This window comes from Orbilia oligospora (assembly GCF_000225545.1).
Source record: "Orbilia oligospora ATCC 24927 unplaced genomic scaffold scaffold00079, whole genome shotgun sequence".
In the NCBI taxonomy this organism is placed as follows: Eukaryota; Fungi; Ascomycota; class Orbiliomycetes; order Orbiliales; family Orbiliaceae; genus Orbilia; species Orbilia oligospora.
Window position 1 is genome coordinate 977,476 of NW_011645636.1, and position 19,805 is coordinate 997,280.

The 19,805-nt window shown below is 45.1% G+C and overlaps 6 protein-coding genes across 6 annotated transcripts; 4 read left to right on the top strand and 2 right to left on the bottom strand.

Moving 5' to 3' along the window:
- Positions 1 to 595: 595 nt before the first annotated feature.
- On the bottom strand, positions 596 to 5,944 carry AOL_s00079g305 (uncharacterized protein; the record flags this gene model as incomplete). Its single annotated transcript, XM_011124180.1, has 6 exons — positions 596 to 834; positions 1,007 to 1,073; positions 1,212 to 1,243; positions 1,559 to 2,804; positions 2,871 to 5,669; positions 5,735 to 5,944. The coding sequence occupies 6 exons, from the start codon at positions 5,942 to 5,944 to the stop codon at positions 596 to 598; spliced, it is 4,593 nt and encodes a 1,530-aa protein (XP_011122482.1).
- Positions 5,945 to 6,827: 883 nt separating this feature from the next.
- AOL_s00079g306 (uncharacterized protein) lies at positions 6,828 to 7,355 on the top strand (the record flags this gene model as incomplete). Its single annotated transcript, XM_011124181.1, has 3 exons — positions 6,828 to 6,929; positions 7,005 to 7,202; positions 7,272 to 7,355. The coding sequence occupies 3 exons, from the start codon at positions 6,828 to 6,830 to the stop codon at positions 7,353 to 7,355; spliced, it is 384 nt and encodes a 127-aa protein (XP_011122483.1).
- A 1,130-nt stretch (positions 7,356 to 8,485) lies between these two features.
- On the top strand, positions 8,486 to 10,790 carry AOL_s00079g307 (uncharacterized protein; the record flags this gene model as incomplete). The annotated part of the gene is made up of 3 exons (XM_011124182.1): positions 8,486 to 9,269; positions 9,341 to 10,163; positions 10,220 to 10,790. 3 exons carry the CDS (start codon positions 8,486 to 8,488, stop codon positions 10,788 to 10,790), a joined length of 2,178 nt encoding a protein of 725 aa, XP_011122484.1.
- Positions 10,791 to 15,249: 4,459 nt separating this feature from the next.
- On the top strand, positions 15,250 to 16,761 carry AOL_s00079g308 (uncharacterized protein; the record flags this gene model as incomplete). The annotated part of the gene is made up of 5 exons (XM_011124183.1): positions 15,250 to 15,436; positions 15,513 to 15,611; positions 15,693 to 15,880; positions 15,963 to 16,467; positions 16,532 to 16,761. 5 exons carry the CDS (start codon positions 15,250 to 15,252, stop codon positions 16,759 to 16,761), a joined length of 1,209 nt encoding a protein of 402 aa, XP_011122485.1.
- Positions 16,762 to 17,998: 1,237 nt separating this feature from the next.
- AOL_s00079g309 (uncharacterized protein) lies at positions 17,999 to 18,748 on the top strand (the record flags this gene model as incomplete). Its single annotated transcript, XM_011124184.1, has 1 exon — positions 17,999 to 18,748. The coding sequence occupies one exon, from the start codon at positions 17,999 to 18,001 to the stop codon at positions 18,746 to 18,748; it is 750 nt and encodes a 249-aa protein (XP_011122486.1).
- A 380-nt stretch (positions 18,749 to 19,128) lies between these two features.
- On the bottom strand, positions 19,129 to 19,677 carry AOL_s00079g310 (uncharacterized protein; the record flags this gene model as incomplete). The annotated part of the gene is made up of 1 exon (XM_011124185.1): positions 19,129 to 19,677. The coding sequence occupies one exon, from the start codon at positions 19,675 to 19,677 to the stop codon at positions 19,129 to 19,131; it is 549 nt and encodes a 182-aa protein (XP_011122487.1).
- Positions 19,678 to 19,805: the final 128 nt, after the last annotated feature.

Below are 19,805 nucleotides of genomic sequence, written 5' to 3' on the forward strand. Positions count from 1 at the left end.
ACGTCAAAAAGATCCAAGGGTTTACATGAGTTTCCCGTTTCCCGTTTCCCGTCTCTCCATGCCTTGTAAACTCAGACTTGCCAGCTTATAAGGTGCTGGTATATGGGAATAATATATGCCGACGAAAATGCCGCAGAGCTCTTTTTACAATTAATTCCATCGTAGCCACCATACCTGCTTTACTTATTGCCACAATTCTAATATAGCTATATCAAAGGTTCTTGATCAATGAGGAAAATACAAATCTTTTGATTTCTGATACCTAATGCAATAAAATCCATATGTCTTTCTTTTAAATACCAAATTATCATCCAATGACTATATTAGTACATATCCCTCTTCATAATAAACGTACACACCATGTCACAAATGCACACACATATGCAATATCTTAGCAAATATCACACCATCATCATCACCTCGAATTCCTTCCCCTATACCTCCTTGTTTGTTAGAATGACCTTTCCTATCTTTTCCACTGCCCCATAACTCTCCGAAATATAGAAACACCCCAGGAGCTCGGCTAGAAGAGCCAAGAATGCCCCCCAGATCTCGCTGCACTACCCCCTGCGCATGGCTCCCCCTCCTAGCATCTTCAATCTTTCGAGGCAGCGGTCGTCGGCTTGCCATCTACACCTGCCGTCGTTGCAGTTGTTCCGGTGGCAGCAGCAGTTGCGTTCGCAGCTGCAATATTTTCTTCCAACAATCCAGCTTCCTTTACGAGTCCGTGGAAAAGGCTATCAGTTCCCTTTGCTAAAAGTGCTGCTGGTGTATCAAATTCTGCTACACGACCGGCGTCGAGAACGATGATGCGGTCGCTATCTAGGATAGTATCTGTAATTTCATACCAGATGACCATTAGCACTCCGCGTAACTAGTGATTACCAATACCATATAAATTTGCTAGGCAGCAAGGGTGCGATGATTATGTATGGCTCATGGCACACGTCATGAGGAGTTCACACTCCACAAAAGCTTAACAAGGGATGCAAACGGTAAAACTTACTTATCCGATGCGCAATTGTAATCATTGTCTTATCACGGAACTCCTCTCGAATGGTTTTTTGAAGGACCTATAAAATAGTAAAGAGGGAGTCGAAACGTCAGCGCGAAGGAAACTTTTCACATGCGACAAATGCCGAGAGATGAAGCGGCAGGGAGCATCAGGCAGTGAAACAGCTGTCAAGATTTCATGGGGAATGTCAACTTACTGCATCAGTCTCCACATCAACGGCAGCGGTGGCTAATATCGGGAAATTAAAATGAGGACGTTAGCAAATCTCGATGCTGACAATTCAGAGCGACCTCCACCCTTGTAAGTTGCAACTTAAAGCTCTCAACACCATATCCTTGACAGCTTCCAGAAGTGGGGACAACCATGGTCGAGCGCGAAACCACAATCCTGGTTTCGAACTTTAACGTATGTCGGACTTGTTCGGAGCAACATATCCAATTCAGGATTTTTTGACTCTTTTACGCTGTCTATCATACGACATCGGTCCGAATACCGACCCACACTCGCACAAAGAGAATGTAGACAAACAAGGAATATCCTCACCTTCATCCAACACCAATATATTTGACGGTGTCAACAGTGCCCGAGCAAGACACATCAACTGTCTCTGACCCGCACTCAAATTCGTTCCTCCCTCGTTGATCTTTGCATCTAACTTGCCTTCCATCTTGCTAACGTGCTCCTTCAAGTGCGACAGTTCCAACACCCCCCAGAGCTCTGTATCGTCCCTCGCCCCAGCTGGATCCAAGTTTTCACGCACACTCATATCGAACAAGGCTGCATCTTGCGGAATAATTGCTAACCGTTTCCTCAAATCAAGAAGCCCGATGAGAGAGGTATCTACATCGTCAATTTCAATGTGTCCTTGAACCGCTTCGATAATCCTGAACAATGCGAGCGTAAGCGATGACTTGCCCGCACCTGTTCGTCCAACAACTCCAATCTTCTCCTTGGGTTTAATATCGAGATTGATATCTTTAAGCACTAATTCCAGTCCCTCCCTGTATCTTGTTGAGAAGTTCTTGAATTGCACACCACCTCTCGGAGGCCAATTTACGGAGGGTCGGTTTCGCTTGACCACCTCTTCAGCTTCAGGTTTAAGTCTCGCATACTCGAGGATTCTCTCAACGCTGACGATGTTTGTCTCCACCTCCACCGTTTGTCTAACAACCCAGTTCAAGCTCTGCGTAATTTGAAGAGCATAACTCATGGACAAACCGACCATACCGGCGCTCAATTCGGACCCGCTGGCGACGGCGGCGACTGCAAGGATCGCAGCCCCGAGAATGATAACAGACCCAATAAATTCCAGTCTAACGGCTAGCCAACGGTTGGCGCTAATAGATGGGAAATAGGCTCTTAGATTCCCATCGACGAGCATCTCGTTCTCATGCCAGAATCTATCCTGTTGTTGATAGGCTCTAATCGTTGCAAGGCCTCCAAGGGACTCTTGAAAGTGTGCGAAAATAGGGCTTCTGGATGTAGAATCCAATCTCTTCAATTCTCGCGAGGTGCTTAGATAATATCGTTGAATGTAGAAATAGAGCATCAAAAGCGGGACAATCAGTGCAATGAAGGCTGGAGTGCCCCAGGAGATGAGGAGAAAAGTAAATGCGCAGCGTGCGGCGTTCGAGAATAGCTGGTTGAAGGTACGAGCTAGTAGTTCATCGACCTTGTAAACATCACCAGAGAAGCGGTTAAGGATCCGTCCTGTCGGCGTAGTTTCGAAGAAGGACATTGGACTACGGAAAATGGCTGTTGCCATACGCTGATGCAGTTTCCGTGCCGCCTATACGGGACACATAATTAGTATCGTCAATTTTAAACCGTAGTTTGGCGAGCGTGTAGAACCAACCTCGATAGAGCAGAATATCCACAATATCAACGTTTGAATAGCTACTAAAGCGGAGGCCCCAAAGCCGATTGCAAAGTAAAACCCAACCCACATCCCAACGTTTTCATTTGTTTGGTGCTTGTCATTGTATTCTGACCACTTCTTCAACCAGACACTGCTTCCCAACTGCCCTACCAATGCTCCGATCAATGCAATCACATAGATCGAGAAAGCAAGCCAATTGGATGCTCGCGCATATTCTTTGTAGACATCCCAGCTAACTTTACCCTTTTCTTGATGTTCCTTGTTCTTGTTGTCTTCGCCATCATCATCGTTGATAATGCGACGTTTCCTATGGCTAGCAACACTAGCGCGGCGTAGAGTTCCAGAACTAAACGTGCGACTCTTCTTTTTCTGAACGTTACTAGGTCCAGTAGCGGGTAATCCGCCGACCTTGTCGAGTTGTTCTTCGTCGTCAGAAGCGTTTGCAGAAGTGTCAGTATTCACCGGCGTGAGAGTTTCGTCGCTATTAGAGTTTTCGTCTGTATTTTCCCGAATTGTCTTGAGAAGGTTGTAAATATCCCTTTTGGCGGTCATAACACCTTGGTACGTGCCGTGTTCATCGACTTCACCATCTTTTAACATGGTAATGTAATCAGCGACCATGAGGATCGGGATTTGGTTCGTTGCCATAACACGGGTCTTGGTACAAAGTAGGCCGTTGGGTCCGAGCACTTCATTGATGAGATGACGTCCGACATGTTGATCGACTGCTGATAGGCAGTCATCGAGGAGGTAGACGTCTGCTCGTGCATAAACTGCTCGTGCAAGTGTCAACCGCGCCTTTTGGCCACCAGATAGAGAAATACCCTTTTCGCCAACCTCTGTTCTGTCACCAGCGGGCAGGACGGCAAGGTCATCGACAAGAGCGCAAGCCTTGATAACTTGAAGATAGAAATCCTCATCCCATTTGTGGCCAAACAAAATGTTGTCTTTGATTGTACCATTCATAACCCAAGACTGCTGCGCTACATAAGCCACACCGCCCCTGACCATAACAGTTCCATTCTTCTTCCAAAGGTCGCCGAGAATTGCTGAGAGAAGCGAAGACTTTCCCTGCCCAACTCGCCCAACGATGCAAGAGAGCTCCCCTTTCTTCGCCACAAAATCAATATTCTTGAGGGCATCTTTATCGTCTGTCCAGTCTCTGTTCCATGTAAACCGCCCGTTTACAATTTTGACAGTGACATCTCCCTGGTGGGTTGCCGGTGGCTCTCTTGTCACTGCGTCCGGTTGCACTTCCTCAGCCGTGAGGAAGGAGGACAAGCGATCGACCGCCACCGTAGCTTCGACGATCATGGAAATGACCATTGGCAACATTGCCAAAGGGAATGTTAACAAGTTGAAAAGGGTCAAGGCCGGGAACACAATCTCGGTGGTCAATGGCTTATTGCTAGTTAATGCAAACGTTGTGAAAGTCACGCATGAAACTAAGAATGGCGAAGTATTCCACGTAAAATTAGCAAAGGCTTGAGTGACACCCATCTTTCGAAGAGTCCCAAGCTCCTTGTTTCGAATATCCGTGAGCCGCGCCATGAAAGCTGCCCCCCAGGCATAAAGCTTGATACTCTTCATATTGTTGACGATTTCTGCAACAAGGCGAGTTCTTGAGTCCTTGTTCTTCATTTGTGCGACTTGGAATTTCTTCATAAGTCGGGCAATTAGCCAATTCACGGGTACCATAATGACCATTACTGCAATACCGGCAAACATGCTATACCCGACGAGATCATAGAGGGAGATCATACAGACTATGATCTGGAAGGGAGATGACCAGATGTTCTGTCCATATTGTGCCAAAAACTCTAGACGGGACGTATCCACCGCCATAAGATTGACAATCTCGCCAGTGGTACGTGCTGCTCGACCCTCATTTGAGAGGCGTAGGGATTTTTGGTAAATTTGGGACGAAAGACCAGCACGTACTCGCATACCGATTTCGAAGGTACGCTGGAAGTATTGATGCAATGCTGTAGTTTGCATTACGGAAGCTAGGAACATGGCGAACCCGATTAATAGGCCACGAGTCACACGCTGTGGATCCTTGGTCTCGTAGGATTGTATGAAGCTTATGAGAAGCCGGAGGAGTTGGGGCTGCACGAAAGCAAGGATATCATGGACGATTTTGAAAAGACCGGCGAAGCCAAAGGGAAACCCATATCCCCGAGCCATTGCTAACCAGAGAGAAGGCTTCTTTTTCAAGAGTTCTTTCTCCCACGAGTCCACAAGGATGTATCCGTTTGTTTTAGCAGAATCCTCCTTTCGCATGTCCCAGAGGTCTTTAGCCTCCAGGTAATTTTTGTAACCCTTTTGCATCAGAGGCGTCATCCACCCAAAGGTCAGGATTGTGAAGATATTTGATTCCGCGATCGGGCAGTTGAGTTCATCGTCCATGATCGCCTCGTATGGTGACTTGGGCTTCGGTCCTAGCCACTCAAGGAGGAATACTATCGCGATAAGACCAAAGGAAACCCCAAAGACAATGAAAAGAGGGAGGTGTGTTTCATATTCGCGGGTTTCGATGTAGTTTTGCATCCGTACGCCATAAAGAAGGATGTAAAATAGCCAAAAGAAGAGTAGGACGCCGCTTGAAACTGGTTTTCTGAAATGTTCGAAGTGGTGGATCGCGAAAGCGATGGCGATTGCAGCAAGACTGAGGAGGGAAGTATAGAAACTGATATCTACAGCCCAACCCTCAACATATTCAATTGTAAGGGCGGCCTGGGCAATCGTCGAGAGAAAAAGAAGACCAACAAGAATCTAAAATCCTAGTTAGTACCATCTACTACTAAGACTTCAGCGGAAAAAACAAAGTGACATCATACCAGCTTAAACCAATAATTCCAGTTCCTCCTCACAGGCAACGAGCTTGTCTTCGACATGGAATATAACTCATAAAGCCCGAGAATGATCATTCCAAAATTAACCCCATCTATCACCGATTCGATGAAGCAAGTTGTGAGATAACTTCCGAAAGGGCCCAGAGGGCCCCAGCCGTCGGGATCCGAACACCAGAATCCTCCATCCTTCCCCATCGTCGCCGAAGGCAGACGCGATTCCGCCGGTGTTGATTATGAATGTATCTGCAAGGCTGAGGTATAATCGTGACTTCTATTTGTGTTTACAGCTGTATGCACGAAAGATGGAATCTTCAAAAGGTCTAAGATGCGTCTAGGGCCGTCGCTTGAAATCTTGGAAAGCAAGCGAGGCAAGAACGGTTCTCACGAATAAAAGCGAAGGTAAGAAATGGACGAAAAAAAGACGTAGCGTTGTCAGCGAGAATTTATGGAGCTCGAGACTGGGCTTGGTGTTTGGGGTCGAAGTGCCGGATGCCTGCAGGGTGGAATCTTGATTAATAAGGCGGCTTGTGCTGGATCGGAGCAATTTGGGTACCGATGCCCCTGCTTTTGACCAATTGTAGGTGCCATCACACTGCTTCCGGTAACCAGGAGCATTGGGCTGGTATGTATGAGTCGTACATGCAGCACAATCAGGGCAATCTCGGCCTTGGTGGTGAAGTTTACGATAGAAGCCGGTAGACGGAGGGCCACGAGACTAGATTTATGAAATAAGTAAGTATCTAGCTCCGAAGTGTCATAGTCTCGGGATAATTTTGAATTTGGAGATAGCAATAGAACTTCTTCCGTTGTAGCTTATCAACGCAAAGGCTGGTTGGTTGCCCAGAGGATCCACGCAGACATTGCGTTGATGCACGCCAAGCCGGATCCTGGTCGTAGCCAATCTGTCTCAGGAATTCTCAGGACCGAACAGCGACCTCTCCAGACTTCGACACCATCGACTTCTCCATTTCGCGGGACGGACGTGTTTTTTCCATCGAATAAGCCTCTTAATAGTAAACAAAACAGTATTTTATTGTTTCTTAATATCGGAATCTATCTATCTATCGAATTAGCTACCATGTCCTCCGCGAATCCCGATTACAAGTGGCGGCCAGTCCCAACCAACCATTTTCGTTACTTGAGGGCCTGCATGGTCTGCGCCGTTGTTCTCACTCTCGATGTACGGCCTAAGATTCTATTTGTTCCCCATGAAGTATGCTGTTTGGAGTCTAATAGATCTTATGACACTACATAGGAGTTCACAAGAAAGGGGTGTCCTAACTGCCACCCTGTTCTCGACTACACTACTGGTTCCGACCTCGCTCAAATGTGCACGTCTCCGATATATGAAGGCTGCATTAGTATCGACAAGCCAACTGAGAGCTGGATTGCAAAGTGGCTGAGACTGGATAAATACGTCCCGGGCGTCTACGCGACAAAAGTTGTCGGTGATGTATGATATGTTCCCTTTTAATGAAGAATATCTCCATCAAAAACGTGACAAAGCTAATCTGGCATATAGCTCCCTGAGGACGCCATGGATTATCTCAATGCCGAGAACATCGAATACATCCCCCGCGATGGTAGCGAAAATAATCTGGAGTAAGAGCCTAGTCTGAAACGCGGTGCTGTCCCAAAGAAACGGTCAAATAACGGCTTTGAACCCCAACCACCTGGTACAAATAAGCCTCCAAAACGGGAAACTAGGTCTTCCAAATGGCGAAAGAGGACGTGAAGAGAATGGTGGATAACAACATAACTACTTCTGCCAGAGCAGTGTCAAGCATTGGGGAACTAGCCCCTCCCGAAAAGGAATGCTAGATCAACCAAAAGATAAAGATTTACCCAATATCCTCACGATGTAATCAAGGGAGGCTCTTGAATTGCTGTAACATTCTACACCTTGATACTTATATCGATACGTATCGGGAAGGATAAACTAGGGAAGCAGATTTGGCCGTTAGGAACGGGAACCATCTATTTACCCAGCTCCCCAACGGCCATTTCTTCATAATAATGCATAACGAGGCTGGCAGCTTAATTGCATAGAATTTACAAGGAAGGCGTTCAGTGTATTTTTTGGTTGCAATTCTTAGCGTTCCTATCTATTCATCTTTCATCTTTTGTAGAATATATTTATTCAGACTAATACAGTATTCACACGCCCCTCTGACGTCTGGGAACCAAAAGAGACCAAGATTCACCGACTATACATTATTTTTCTCTTCTTGAAGATGAAGGGTCGAGAATATCCCGCAAGCTAGGCTGATTGACTCAGCAGCTTAAAACTGCTCTTCTTACAGTAGAGCCTTTTAGCTAATGTAGTGCCTCCAGACCAGCTCACGGTATGAGGTCAGGGAAAGTGCTTTCTCACTTTCTATTCATGTTGGTGTTTGCGCTACCACCGTTTCAGATTGTGCTTCGGAAATGGGATTTCGTGCCACATATTGCTATTCAAGCCACACTTGGCATTCGCCGAGACAGCAGAGATGTGGCTTGAATAGTGGTAAATTACCACACCACAACACATTTCGAGAACCTTAGCTGTGGCTTGAATAGATTGAACAACACCACACCAACTATCGCGACCCTCGCTCTTCCCCTCCAACCACACCACATTTACCAGTCATCGAATGACATTATTTAAAGCCCATTAGGTTCCATGGATCCTGGCAGCCCCCGAAAGCGCTCTTAGGACGTCTTCGCGGCTGTGTATTATGGTTTGGATAATTTGACATGCCCCGGCTCCTTGTTTTCACTCTTCCTCGTCTACTCGATACCATCTGCGAATTGTTAGAGTCTCACTTATTCCACATATCAATCATCACCTTTACAATCGTCATAGAAATTCTCATCGCCCTTCGAGACTCACATAAAGCCAAAACATCACCTTCTCCAATACCAAATCAATTCTCAGAGCAACTATCCTTTGTCATCACGAACTTTGACAAATATCTCATCATCAACTTAGACGAAAAGATGTCCGCCGAATACGGTTTCTTCGTTTTTTGTTCCATCACAGCCATCATAGGTCTCGTGGTTCCTTTCATCTGGCAGATTCGTCGTGAAAATGTCGCTGCTGCTCTCCTCTGCTTCTGGCTTCAAACCGACCTTTTATTTTGTCTTACGGATGCCATCATCTGGCCGACATGGAAATCCGTCATAACCGGCTGGCAAGGTCGCGGATATTGCGACTTTGTAATCAAATGGAAACTCGCCGCCGAGTTCGGTGCAATTAACGCCGCCGTTATGTGCATCATGCTCACAATATGCAGACTATTCTGGGGTCTGTCGATGTATCGCGAAACGAAAAAGATGAAACGGCAAAGAATGATGTACGAGTGGGGTCTTGTTGGGCTATTCCCCATCCTTCTCGCTGGGCTGCATTATGTAGTCCAACCAAGTCGGTACTATCTCACACCTGTGTTTGGGTGTCATCCACCGATCGATAATTCATGGCTTTCTTTGATCATCCTCGGGTGGCCCCTTCTACTCTCGACCGCCGCTCTTGGATTCACAAGTTCGTAGATCCGTTTTCATTTTTGATCGAAGCACTCAGGATATGTTCTAACCCTCAAAAATTGGATCTAGTCGTCGCATTCTACAAAATCAACAAACATTTGGCGGAACGCACAGTAATCGACATATTCCGATCCGATTCTTCCCTTGACACCTCCTTCCAGCGTCTCTACCTCATAGGTGCCTTATTCACCCTGATCTACTACCCTACAAACATCTACGGCTTCGTTCAATTCTGCCTCTCCCCAATGCTACCTTACGATTGGGACGCCGTTCACGCAGACTGGTGGGACACAATCTACAAATTTCCGGACAACCCACATTTCCAGTACCAACGGTGGATCAAAGTAGTGGCAAGCTGGATTCTTGGAATAGTCTTCGGCTTTGGCCCTGAAGCGGAGAAGATTTACTGGGACATTTGCTGTTTATTCCACATACAGCGGGAAGTACAACAGTGTGTTTGGGCGTACAAGCGTTTCAAACAGAAAGTCAAATTCATCTGGATCCCGAAGATCACACCAAAATGGCTTGCAGACTGGCAGGAGAAACGAAGAAAGAGCCGCGAAAGCCGACAGCTTCAAGGAGGTCAACTTGCATTAGGTGGACACGTTAGTAGACCCGTGAAGCGTGGCCTTATTGCCACATGGCTTAGATGGTGTCGTGATAAAATGTTCGGCGGAAAAAAACGAGGGTCTATTCGGCTCGAGAATGAAAGTGATCCTAGTTCCCAAGATAAATCTACAAAATTTGGCGATATCAGCACCGGGGAAATTACGGACGGAATCAGCGAAAAAGCCCTTGCTCAACAATATCAGCATCCATTTAGAGTCCGTATACGGAACCTAGCGAACTGCGTTGGATACCCAAAGATTTCCATTAGCTGGATGCGTAGCCCGTAAGTTCTATATTCTTTCCGAATCATCTCTAGAAGCCTAATTAAATTTGTCTTAGTATCGCTCGCTATAACAGATCCCCTGGCCCGTCTATGTACCGTATCCCGACCTTACAACCTTGCGGCAACTTTTTTGAAACGTTCGACGCCACTAGCCTTGAAGGAATAGCACAACAGGCCGCCCTCCAAGCTGCCGTTGATGGCCGCCTCCATAGATACAGCACATCAGAAAGTTCAACCATTCTTGCCCCAGGTGCTGCATGCTGTGGTTGTTGTGGTAGTAAACACAGAGTAGGAAGCACAGATGGAGGTAGCAGTAAAGATGTTCCTATGGAGAGAACACAATTAAAACCTTACGTTATTGTACCGCCCGATCGACCACTGGGGGATGTTATCAAATATGCAAAGGACAAGAAAAAAGCGGCGGAGGACGAAATACTAAGAAAGCTAAGGGAAGACCCCCTCGGAGAAAAGGCAGAGGAGGAAGAAAGGTTAAGGAAATTGAGAGAGGATCCATTAGGGGAGAAAGCAGAAGAAGAAGAAAGGCTACAGAAGGAGAGGGAAGATCCGCCGAAGGAGGACTACAAACCCCCAGAGATTCCCAAGAAAAAGAAATGGTGGGAGTGGTGAACTTATTCCTAGAGTAAAATGAGTCGGAAACTGGGGGCTGGGAGGGCGGGAGGGCTTTATTTCTGATAGGTTCTTTGTTCACTACTGCTTACCCTTTGATTTTCAAGATTTAGGCGTACTTGTTACTACTACTGAGATGAAGTACCCTATACAGTTCCTGTTAATAGTATGAAAGAACTTATGCTTGGGAACTATGCATGGCCGTAGCCCATGCTGGTTTTTGGGAGCACTTTGTATTTGATGTTGTAGTGATAGTTTTATTTCGTCCTGAATACCAGAATCTCCACTTTTTCTATCATCTAGGGACCATTACGATAGCAATATTGTAATTGATTGCCTCTTCTTTTCGAGATCATTACTCTGATTTGTACTAAATATGCTTCAGATTTAAATTCATGAAACCGACATCTACGCGCGTAGCTAAATTCGCGTATTCAATCAATTGCAATATATTCGTAGTTTCATACATATGTACATATGATCATATGAGAGCTTAATTAGCACACGAAATTACATATTAAGATTTAATAATAACCATATAAGCATGTGCACTGGTACTATCGCTTGAAAATATGTAACTTCATGAATTAAACTTCCCTTTCTCATTAATCAAATGTTAAATACATCCAATAGAAAGTCGTTCAAATAGGTACACATTGATTTACTAAGAATTTATAAAGCCCCAGAAGATGAGCCCTTGAAAATAAAAAAGACAATCTCTAAACCCTTGAAAGCAAATTCCGGGTAATGTAACTAAAAAGCAACCCATTGATATATACGCCGAGTGCGAAAGATTGTTTCAAAATTTCCTACTTGCTGACGTCTTTCAAAGGCTGAATTGCTAACTGAATCAATACACATACATATACATCCGTTATCAAAAGGTGTAAAAGAGGGCACATAACTATATGGTCGTCAGGAAGTCATTCTGGATAATGTTATTCAGTTACCCAAAAATATTTTCAAATCTTGCCCAGCGCAGGGTACTAGTTTATCTCAACTATCGAATAGGAACTCGGATCTGACGAGGCAATATGCACGCCAGAAGCCCAGTTTAAGGTGGCAATAACATGGATATAATTTATCGATGTATATACGGGATAGAGAATCACAGCAGTTACGAGGCTGAATTTGCGGTAGTGTCCATGGAAATAACTTCTCCACTTCGATATACGTATTCATGAGACGGGACGGGTCCTCCCCGGTGCCTGGCGCCCTCTAAAATTCTGAAAATTTCCATATTTTGATTCGATACCATCCATTCATCCAACCCTGGTAGTAACTTTGTGGGGCAACTGCGGGGGGTATCTGAATGTATTCTCAACGTTTTCTGTGTCTCTTTGCATTTGGTGGCGTGAATTTTAAACAAGATGCACCCGTTTTATGCAGAGCGGCATGAATGTAGCCCGCTTCTTGTTTGAGCGGCATCAAATTTTTATGTTTGCTTGTAGCTATCTTAGTCTCGAGGCCAGCCGCTTGCCTGCCGAGTGAAACTCTTTGCATGAGATCTCGAAACCGGGAAACTTGGTACTTGGTCAATCTTCCATAAGTTTCCATGGGGGCCGATAGTCTTTACCCATATGCCCCACAGAATGTCTTTCATTTACGTCGCCCTTGGAAAATTTTCCTGTCCCTTCATACTTGTAAATTTTCCCGGTAGCCGGTAGAAGTTTATTGTAAAAAAGGAAATCGTATAGTACAAGATTTACAATTGGCTTTGGATATCCGCCAAAGCAAGTTATGGTATTCCAGAGCGACCCGACTATATATTCAGGGTTCTATAGATGATGGTACCATACAACTGAACCGAAGACCCCTAGGAATCTTTGCATTGGTTGTCGAAGGATTTCTTTCTACAAAAGTTTTTCGGTCTCATTAAAGCCAGTTGCATATGCACATGTAATAGTAAGTGAAAATATACGCACCTGAACGGTAATTTCCTTACTCGGTCACACAGAGCAAATTATTCTCCAATAAGAGCCCCAGTCTGGTCACTACCTGCATACAGAGTATAAAAAACATTGATAATCACAAATCAGGAAATATAACTTCTCATGGGGTTTATCCGGTGGTTGGGGTTCGAAAGATGGTTATCTCGAGCGAGATTCCTGTTCTGAGACGATCGGCTTCGAATTTCTCATTAAGTCACTCCAGCGGCAGGCCTTATCCCGAATTCGTGTTTGGATAATACTATTCGTGCGCAGTTCGGGCGCGGAGTCGCAATCGATATAGGGCCATAACTGTTGCAGGGCTGCAAATCACCAATACAAGACCCTTTTTGGAATAAGCGAGTGTAGTGTTGCATTTTTTGGTGGGAAAGTTGCAAGGCGCTTTATCAAACGGCTTTTCACCGTGGATATAGTTGTTTTTCCATGAGACTAGCTAGCTATGCCGTGCATAAGCCGTTAGACTATCCGGTGCCGGACCGTAGCTTAGCTAGCGTTACGTAGAAAATAAAACTTCATTTAGTTCATTAGTGTCAAGTTCGGGCGGGCCTACCCGAGTTACGTTATTATAACTTTAAAAAGACTTCCGGAATTCCGTCCCGTAGAGGTAGCAAATCTAAGCCTTCGAGCCTACATATCGCAGTCGGACCTAAAATCGAGTTAGTGGCTATTCTGATAGTTAGCTTGGCACGAGAAACTGCAGTTCAGACAAATATTCACGCTTAAAGATTTTTGCTTTTCGTTTCGCAGGATTAGGTATTTAGATATCTGCAAGATTTAGTCAGTGGACCCGAATAGATTGTAAACTGCCTAGTCTGAAGGCTTGTCCAGGACTGAAAATCGTAAGACGTATACGCACACAGTAAACGCGATGGGTAATTCCCAGCCTAATCAGCGGTTGGGTCGATGCTACTTTGATAGTGAATGAAAGCTCACGCAGATCCTAATGCAAGGCTGATCTATGATTGTGCTGAACATTAATAATACGAAAAGTTGAGATTAAAGTGCAGTGTCGGGTACGGCGATTTACATGCACCGGAAGGAAACCCCATACATCCCATTGGCAGGTTGTGTGTATACCAAGGAGGCAGGAGGGCAGTATTTTTATTTCACCACTATTTCAATATCGGACCCGGAATCCCATTTATTGATAATTCAGAGAGACAAAAGCTGGTAGATCAGCTAGGTCGAGAGACTCATATGGCCATTGACAGATAAAGCCTCCTCGACTAGCCACTCCAATATTGCAATCTGACTACTATATGCGTAACTAGCCTGCCAGGCCGAATAGACTTTGCACACAAGCGCAAGTTAGGGTTGAATTGATGAAATCTGATTTGTGTAGTCTTGCTCCAGACATCTAGACGCCTCGAAATTAAAATGAAAAGGGAGACATGATACACCCTGATTGCCCAAAATTTTCGGCCGGAGGCAAAATTTTCGTCTGGCCGTCCTCTCAATCACGTTAGCAACCATACCCCGAGGAATATACCGGCTACAGAAATAATTTTTGTCAAGACGCAAGATGCAAGACGGCATTTTTTCTATAGCTACGGCTGAAGAGTCGCTCGATCGATCAAGAGCTCATCACATCATCATCGGTCGATGGCCATGGCTTCGAGTTATGCAGATACCCCTCAACAATATCACCTCTCTAACTATAGCCTTCGATATCGTTGCATGAACTATTTCGGTTTTCCGGTTCGTGTCTTGTCCCGAAACCAGTCGTGCATTCTGTGGGCGGTTGCTCTATGCAATCCGACCCCGTATCTTCAGCCCCCTCATTCGATTGATATTATTCAAATTTTCTGGTGTTTTCGAAACGGCGGCTAAAAACTAAATACGTTAAAAGTCTAGAGACAATTACGAGCAAATAAAATCGTTTATCTGGATCTATCATTGGCCAATTGGCCTACCAGCCTGGTCATTGAATCTAGCTGTCCTGTCGACCCTCCTCAAGTCTACGGCGACTTGACTACGGGTCCCACTGTAGCTGAGAGTTCATTGATGCAAAAGGATAGTTGATGCATGGGCTTCCTACTTTTAAGTGATCCCCCATGTTTAAATCTTATCCCACTGTGGCATGGTACATTTACGTCGATCAATATTATCAGGACGGGTCGTATTCGGGCCTGCTGCAAACCCCCATTCGGCACAATCAGTCCTCTTCGATGCTTCATTTCCCGAGCTGAAGAAATCGAGGGGCTAGTTTTTCCATCTGAGTATCAAGGAGTTACCCTATTGATGTTGCTAACTCGGCGTAGTGAATTATAAACGGTAGTCAAATTGCAAACCGATATCGTTCGACTGGGGGCCGTTCAAAAAGTATAAATGGATGGAATTTCCCCCCAAAGACCGAGATAAAATAACCATCGCTCAGACTCATCTACAGCAACCATCTCATTATCCAAAGACAAAGCAGCTTAACTTTTATCTTCACCACGCTTTCTTATCACTTCACTTCCTCGGTTTTTATAGATCCATCTATATAACTCCAAAGTAAAATCGCCAGTATGAGTAAATATCAGCTCCGAATCATCAATAAATCTGGCGTCCCTCGCCGTTTCTTCTTCTTTACTGCCCCACCAGTTTTCTCTGGAAGCATTGCGGCGTCGGATATTTACACCAATACTTGGGTATCCGTTTATGTGGCCAACAAGTCTGCCGCTACTGTTACTACCCAATTAGACTTTTATGCTTGTATGTGAATGTGAATCCAGTTTGTTAGAAGATCTAACTTCCCTTTGGTTCCTGCTAACCCAATTTTGGGAGACAGTTTGCGGTCCCAAGACTGAGGTCAGCGGCAAAACTATTATCGAGACTGGCTCTTCTCGCGATACTCCGGCTAAACTCGGTTTAACTGGTGTTAAAGGAAGTAAGTGATCTTAAATCCAGCAAAAAAAGATTGTGTATCTATGTTGTTTTTCCCCGTTGACTAATAACATCCCTAAAATAGGTTCTTATTTGACTTATTGGGATCAGGAGAATCAGAATTTTCGCTGGGCTGATCAAGATCAAGCGAATGACGCTGCCCCCGGCTGTTATTCTATTACCACTGATCATGGATTTACTCTTAATGATAATGTGACAATTGGTTTGGCCATGATGAAACAAGGAGATGAATTCGCGACTCCCGTTACAGTTGTATGTTTTTCGGCACCCTCGGCACCCCCCCTTTTAAAGTCTCTAAAGTTATCAAAACGGATCTGACCTGACGGTTTAACAGGTTAAAGCTCAACCGGGTATGAAATATGACATTGCTCCGGTAGTTAAATTTTATGTCGCTACAGGCGATAAAAAGTTTGGCGAGCTGTTCGACTTCGTTTCTCAAAGTACCGAAAGTGGAGAGTACGATTTCTCGTCCAGTGGTGGCGGTAGTGGATATAATTCTGGCGATATTACTTACGACAACCATGGCCAATGGACCCAAACCACGTACAAAACCCAGAGCCTTATGTCCCTTTCAGGCTTTGGGGGCGACCCGTCCAAGGCTAATAGCGTGAACTGGTTGAAGGCATTTGTTAAGTTTACCAGGCCAATTCTGGAATCGCATGCCCAGAATGTCCTTTATGATGCCGCCAGACATGCTCTTTCGGAAATTCAATACAACCCCGGACCCTTGTATTTTTCGGAGGATGGAAAAACCTTAACTGTCAAATATGAATTTCCTCTCCCAGACGGAGATGATGATGATAATTACCCCCTTGTCTCCAAGCCACTCCCATGGTACCGTAAGTCAATAGGAAAGCTAATAACCCCTTTGATTCCAACCCCGCTAACATATTTTGAATATAGCGACCAAGCCTGACTCTGAAGTGTTTATTTCAATCGATGCGAGGAATGAAATCCTTCAAGTTAAATTTACGCCTTCCTGGCAAAAGATCCAGGAGCTTACGGGCGATCTTGGGAACACTTCTCTAGGTGCCCCAGCAGTCCCAAAGGCTTTGGCTAGTGCCCTCGATGACAAGATCAATGCCGTTTCGGGAGAGCTTCCAAACGGTGAAACCTGGATCATTACCGCTTAAACTCTTTCCGACAAATGATAACATACCCAAGTACTACCACATCATGGTAAACTTGGCTCACACGGTGCGATGCAGCAGCTAGGTGTTATATTTGATTTATCGTTCTCCAAATTGCAGTATTGATATTCAGGCTCCACACATTCTCTACTACTCCAGCACCCAGCAAACTAGACCAGGGTATAGCCATATGAGTCGTTCGTTAGCAATGATTTAAGTTGGCATTTGTCAGGCGAGGGTGTTGGTCCTGTCATTGGCGTTTTATCTTTCATCTTTATCGAACTTCATCAGCAAAATTTAAAGCACACTCGTACGCTTTTTGCCTTTGAATGTTTCGATTCGTTTATTCTTTCCATGTATTCAACCATTATGTAAATCGATGAAGCTAGGTAGTTAGTTAAATTGAAAACCCCTCACGCTCGTTAACACAAAAACTCTCCAGTTCCCAGACCGTGAAGTTCCCAGCTCAGTCTCGTCACCAGGCCGAAGTTTCCCATTAAAAATCCAACAAACTATGCAACGTCGGTGTGTTGTGCTGTTTGCAAATATAAATTCACCAAACTGCTTCCAAGTTCTAGACCAATATTATAATATTTCCTGATACAAGTTGCAACGTTACAATATCAAGGCATCCCGGCTTTTGGTACCCAACCTTTAAGCCTCAAGAATCATGATTACGAGTCACGACGTCGCCGAAGACCCAACTGCCTACAACTACGCGGGATAGCGGTTGCGATTCCAATCGGTTGCATACGTCGCCCAGCCTCTTTGTTACAGGGCCCACCCCTCAAGTCTCGGTTCTCCAGCGAATCACAGACGTCAAGTCCCGTCTCTTCGATGCGTTGTTTGTCGTTACACACTGCCAAAAGGGCTCAGCCGCACGGGCTTGCAAGGACCGGTTTCCCCTCATGATACAGATCTTGCAGGAAGGGATTTTGGATGCTTGATCCCGCGGTTTTGGGTGTAGCAGAAAGAAGGCTGGAAGATTTTATTTCTAGTTATGTAAGGCTCTTTTCGCACAAATAGGAAGTAGTGTTTCTTAAACTATCTTTCAATCTTCTTTGCCTTGACGTATCATCATCGAATGGCTCATTTATTGCCTCGGATTGACTGCACAGCTGAGTGTCCATACTTTCAAAATACCAAAAGATTAAGATTTCAGATGAAATCATAAGGGCAAGCCCTTCGTTGTATATTACTGCATAGTCTTGTGCCATTGGTACATACGTATACAACCAGGATGGCGCCTACGCCGGAGTCCACAGATTTCCGACACATTCTCGTACCTCGCGATTATGGAACAAGCTATTTATACTGGCTGAAATATATAATTATAGCATGCATCACAATTTTCTTCCTTGTCTTTTTCATTCGTGTCCTATATTGGTACTACATATACGACCGAGAGCAACGGCAATGGAACAGTTGGTATCATTGGAATAACAGCCAACGTGCCCAGGACGAGCGGATGCGACAATGGTCCCTCGCTCAGCAGCGGCAGCAGCAACAACATGCACGGGCTCAACAACATCAAAGAACTGCACGGCGGTCGGCACAGGCACGACAGCCGAATAGAAATACTCGACCGAATATGAGAACAGTGCCGGTTGCACACCCTCAACCCGCTATATTGCGGATGCATATTGTGACCCCGCCGCCACAGCCGCCTCCACCTCCGCCGGTGAATATGATGTTCTTGGTGGTTAATGTACCGGATACGGAGAGTAATGGGGCTCCGAGAGGAGAAACTCGTTCTCCGACGCATGCGAGTCAGTACCGTCGAGAGGGTATTACAAGGGCAAATGAAGGAAGTGAACGGGGACATCAGCGGACACCTTCAAGAGCCTCGTCAAGGAGTCAAACACGGACGGATACAAGAAGTGATCGAGAACACCAGAGGACCCCGTCGAGGACCCAGTCAAGAAACCAGTCAAGAACAGAATCAGGCATGCAGGCGATTGACGAAGCACCACCGGCTTATCGACCCTAAAAAACAGCCTCATGCAGTGCAAGATTGTTTTTCTTTATACCTTTGTCTCTTACGATTGTTTATGATACCACCTGATTTTACGTCACATATATATATTATACAGTTTTATTTTCTTTCAGAACGGACGATATTGCATTGGCTGAGTTCATTTCATACATTAAAGACATCAACAACTACTTTCGTCTAAATACTTACAAGTATGTTTTCAATTTTATTCTAAGAAATAAATAAAAATGACAAAAACAGAATCCCAGAATTAATTGGATTTCGACATCCAGAACCCAGAAGGGTGTTAAAACGCCAAAATGCTATGCACCCAACAACTTATCCCCAACCTAATCTTCTTTCCTACCTCGTCTCAGCTGCTCGTCTCAACTAGCTTAAGCGGTGGGCTTGGGTGCTACTGCCGCCAAAGTAGATATTGGCAACTCTTGCACATGGCGATTGTAGGCAACACTGAATTCCGCCGGATAGTTCAAATAATCAAAGTCTCCATTCGGATTCCCGCTCGGGTTATCATATCTCCTCACATCACGTCCCGCCCAAACGCTCCCAGCATCCACAGTATTGTTATTATTATAGATGTGCGCGATAGAAAGCCAATACCCCGGGAATGGTGGTTTATATTGGAATCCAAAGGCAACACTTGAGTCGTTACAGTATGTTGGGAACTCAGCTGTGACGATGGTGGGTAGAATTGAAAGGATCGCGCGGCAACTTGCTGCGAGGTTCTTAGAGCGATCTACTAGCTCGAAGGCGACGGTGGCGGAGATTGAATGAGGACTACCGGAGTTCCGGAACTGGGTGATTTCGAAACAACCATCGGCAGAGCGTGATTGCAAAGTTGCCTTCTCTGGTGAAGCGATTGGGGTCGCAGTTAGAGTAGAGGCAAGAGTAAGGAATGGAAGTAGGTAGGATTTCAATTGCATCTTGGGCAAATACTCGAAGAGATTAAAAGAAAATAAGACTTTGATTTGGTTATGGTTATGTAGTTTGATATGTGTCAAATTTCAAGTCGGAATTGAACTTACTTTCAAAATAACCATATGGAGGCTCA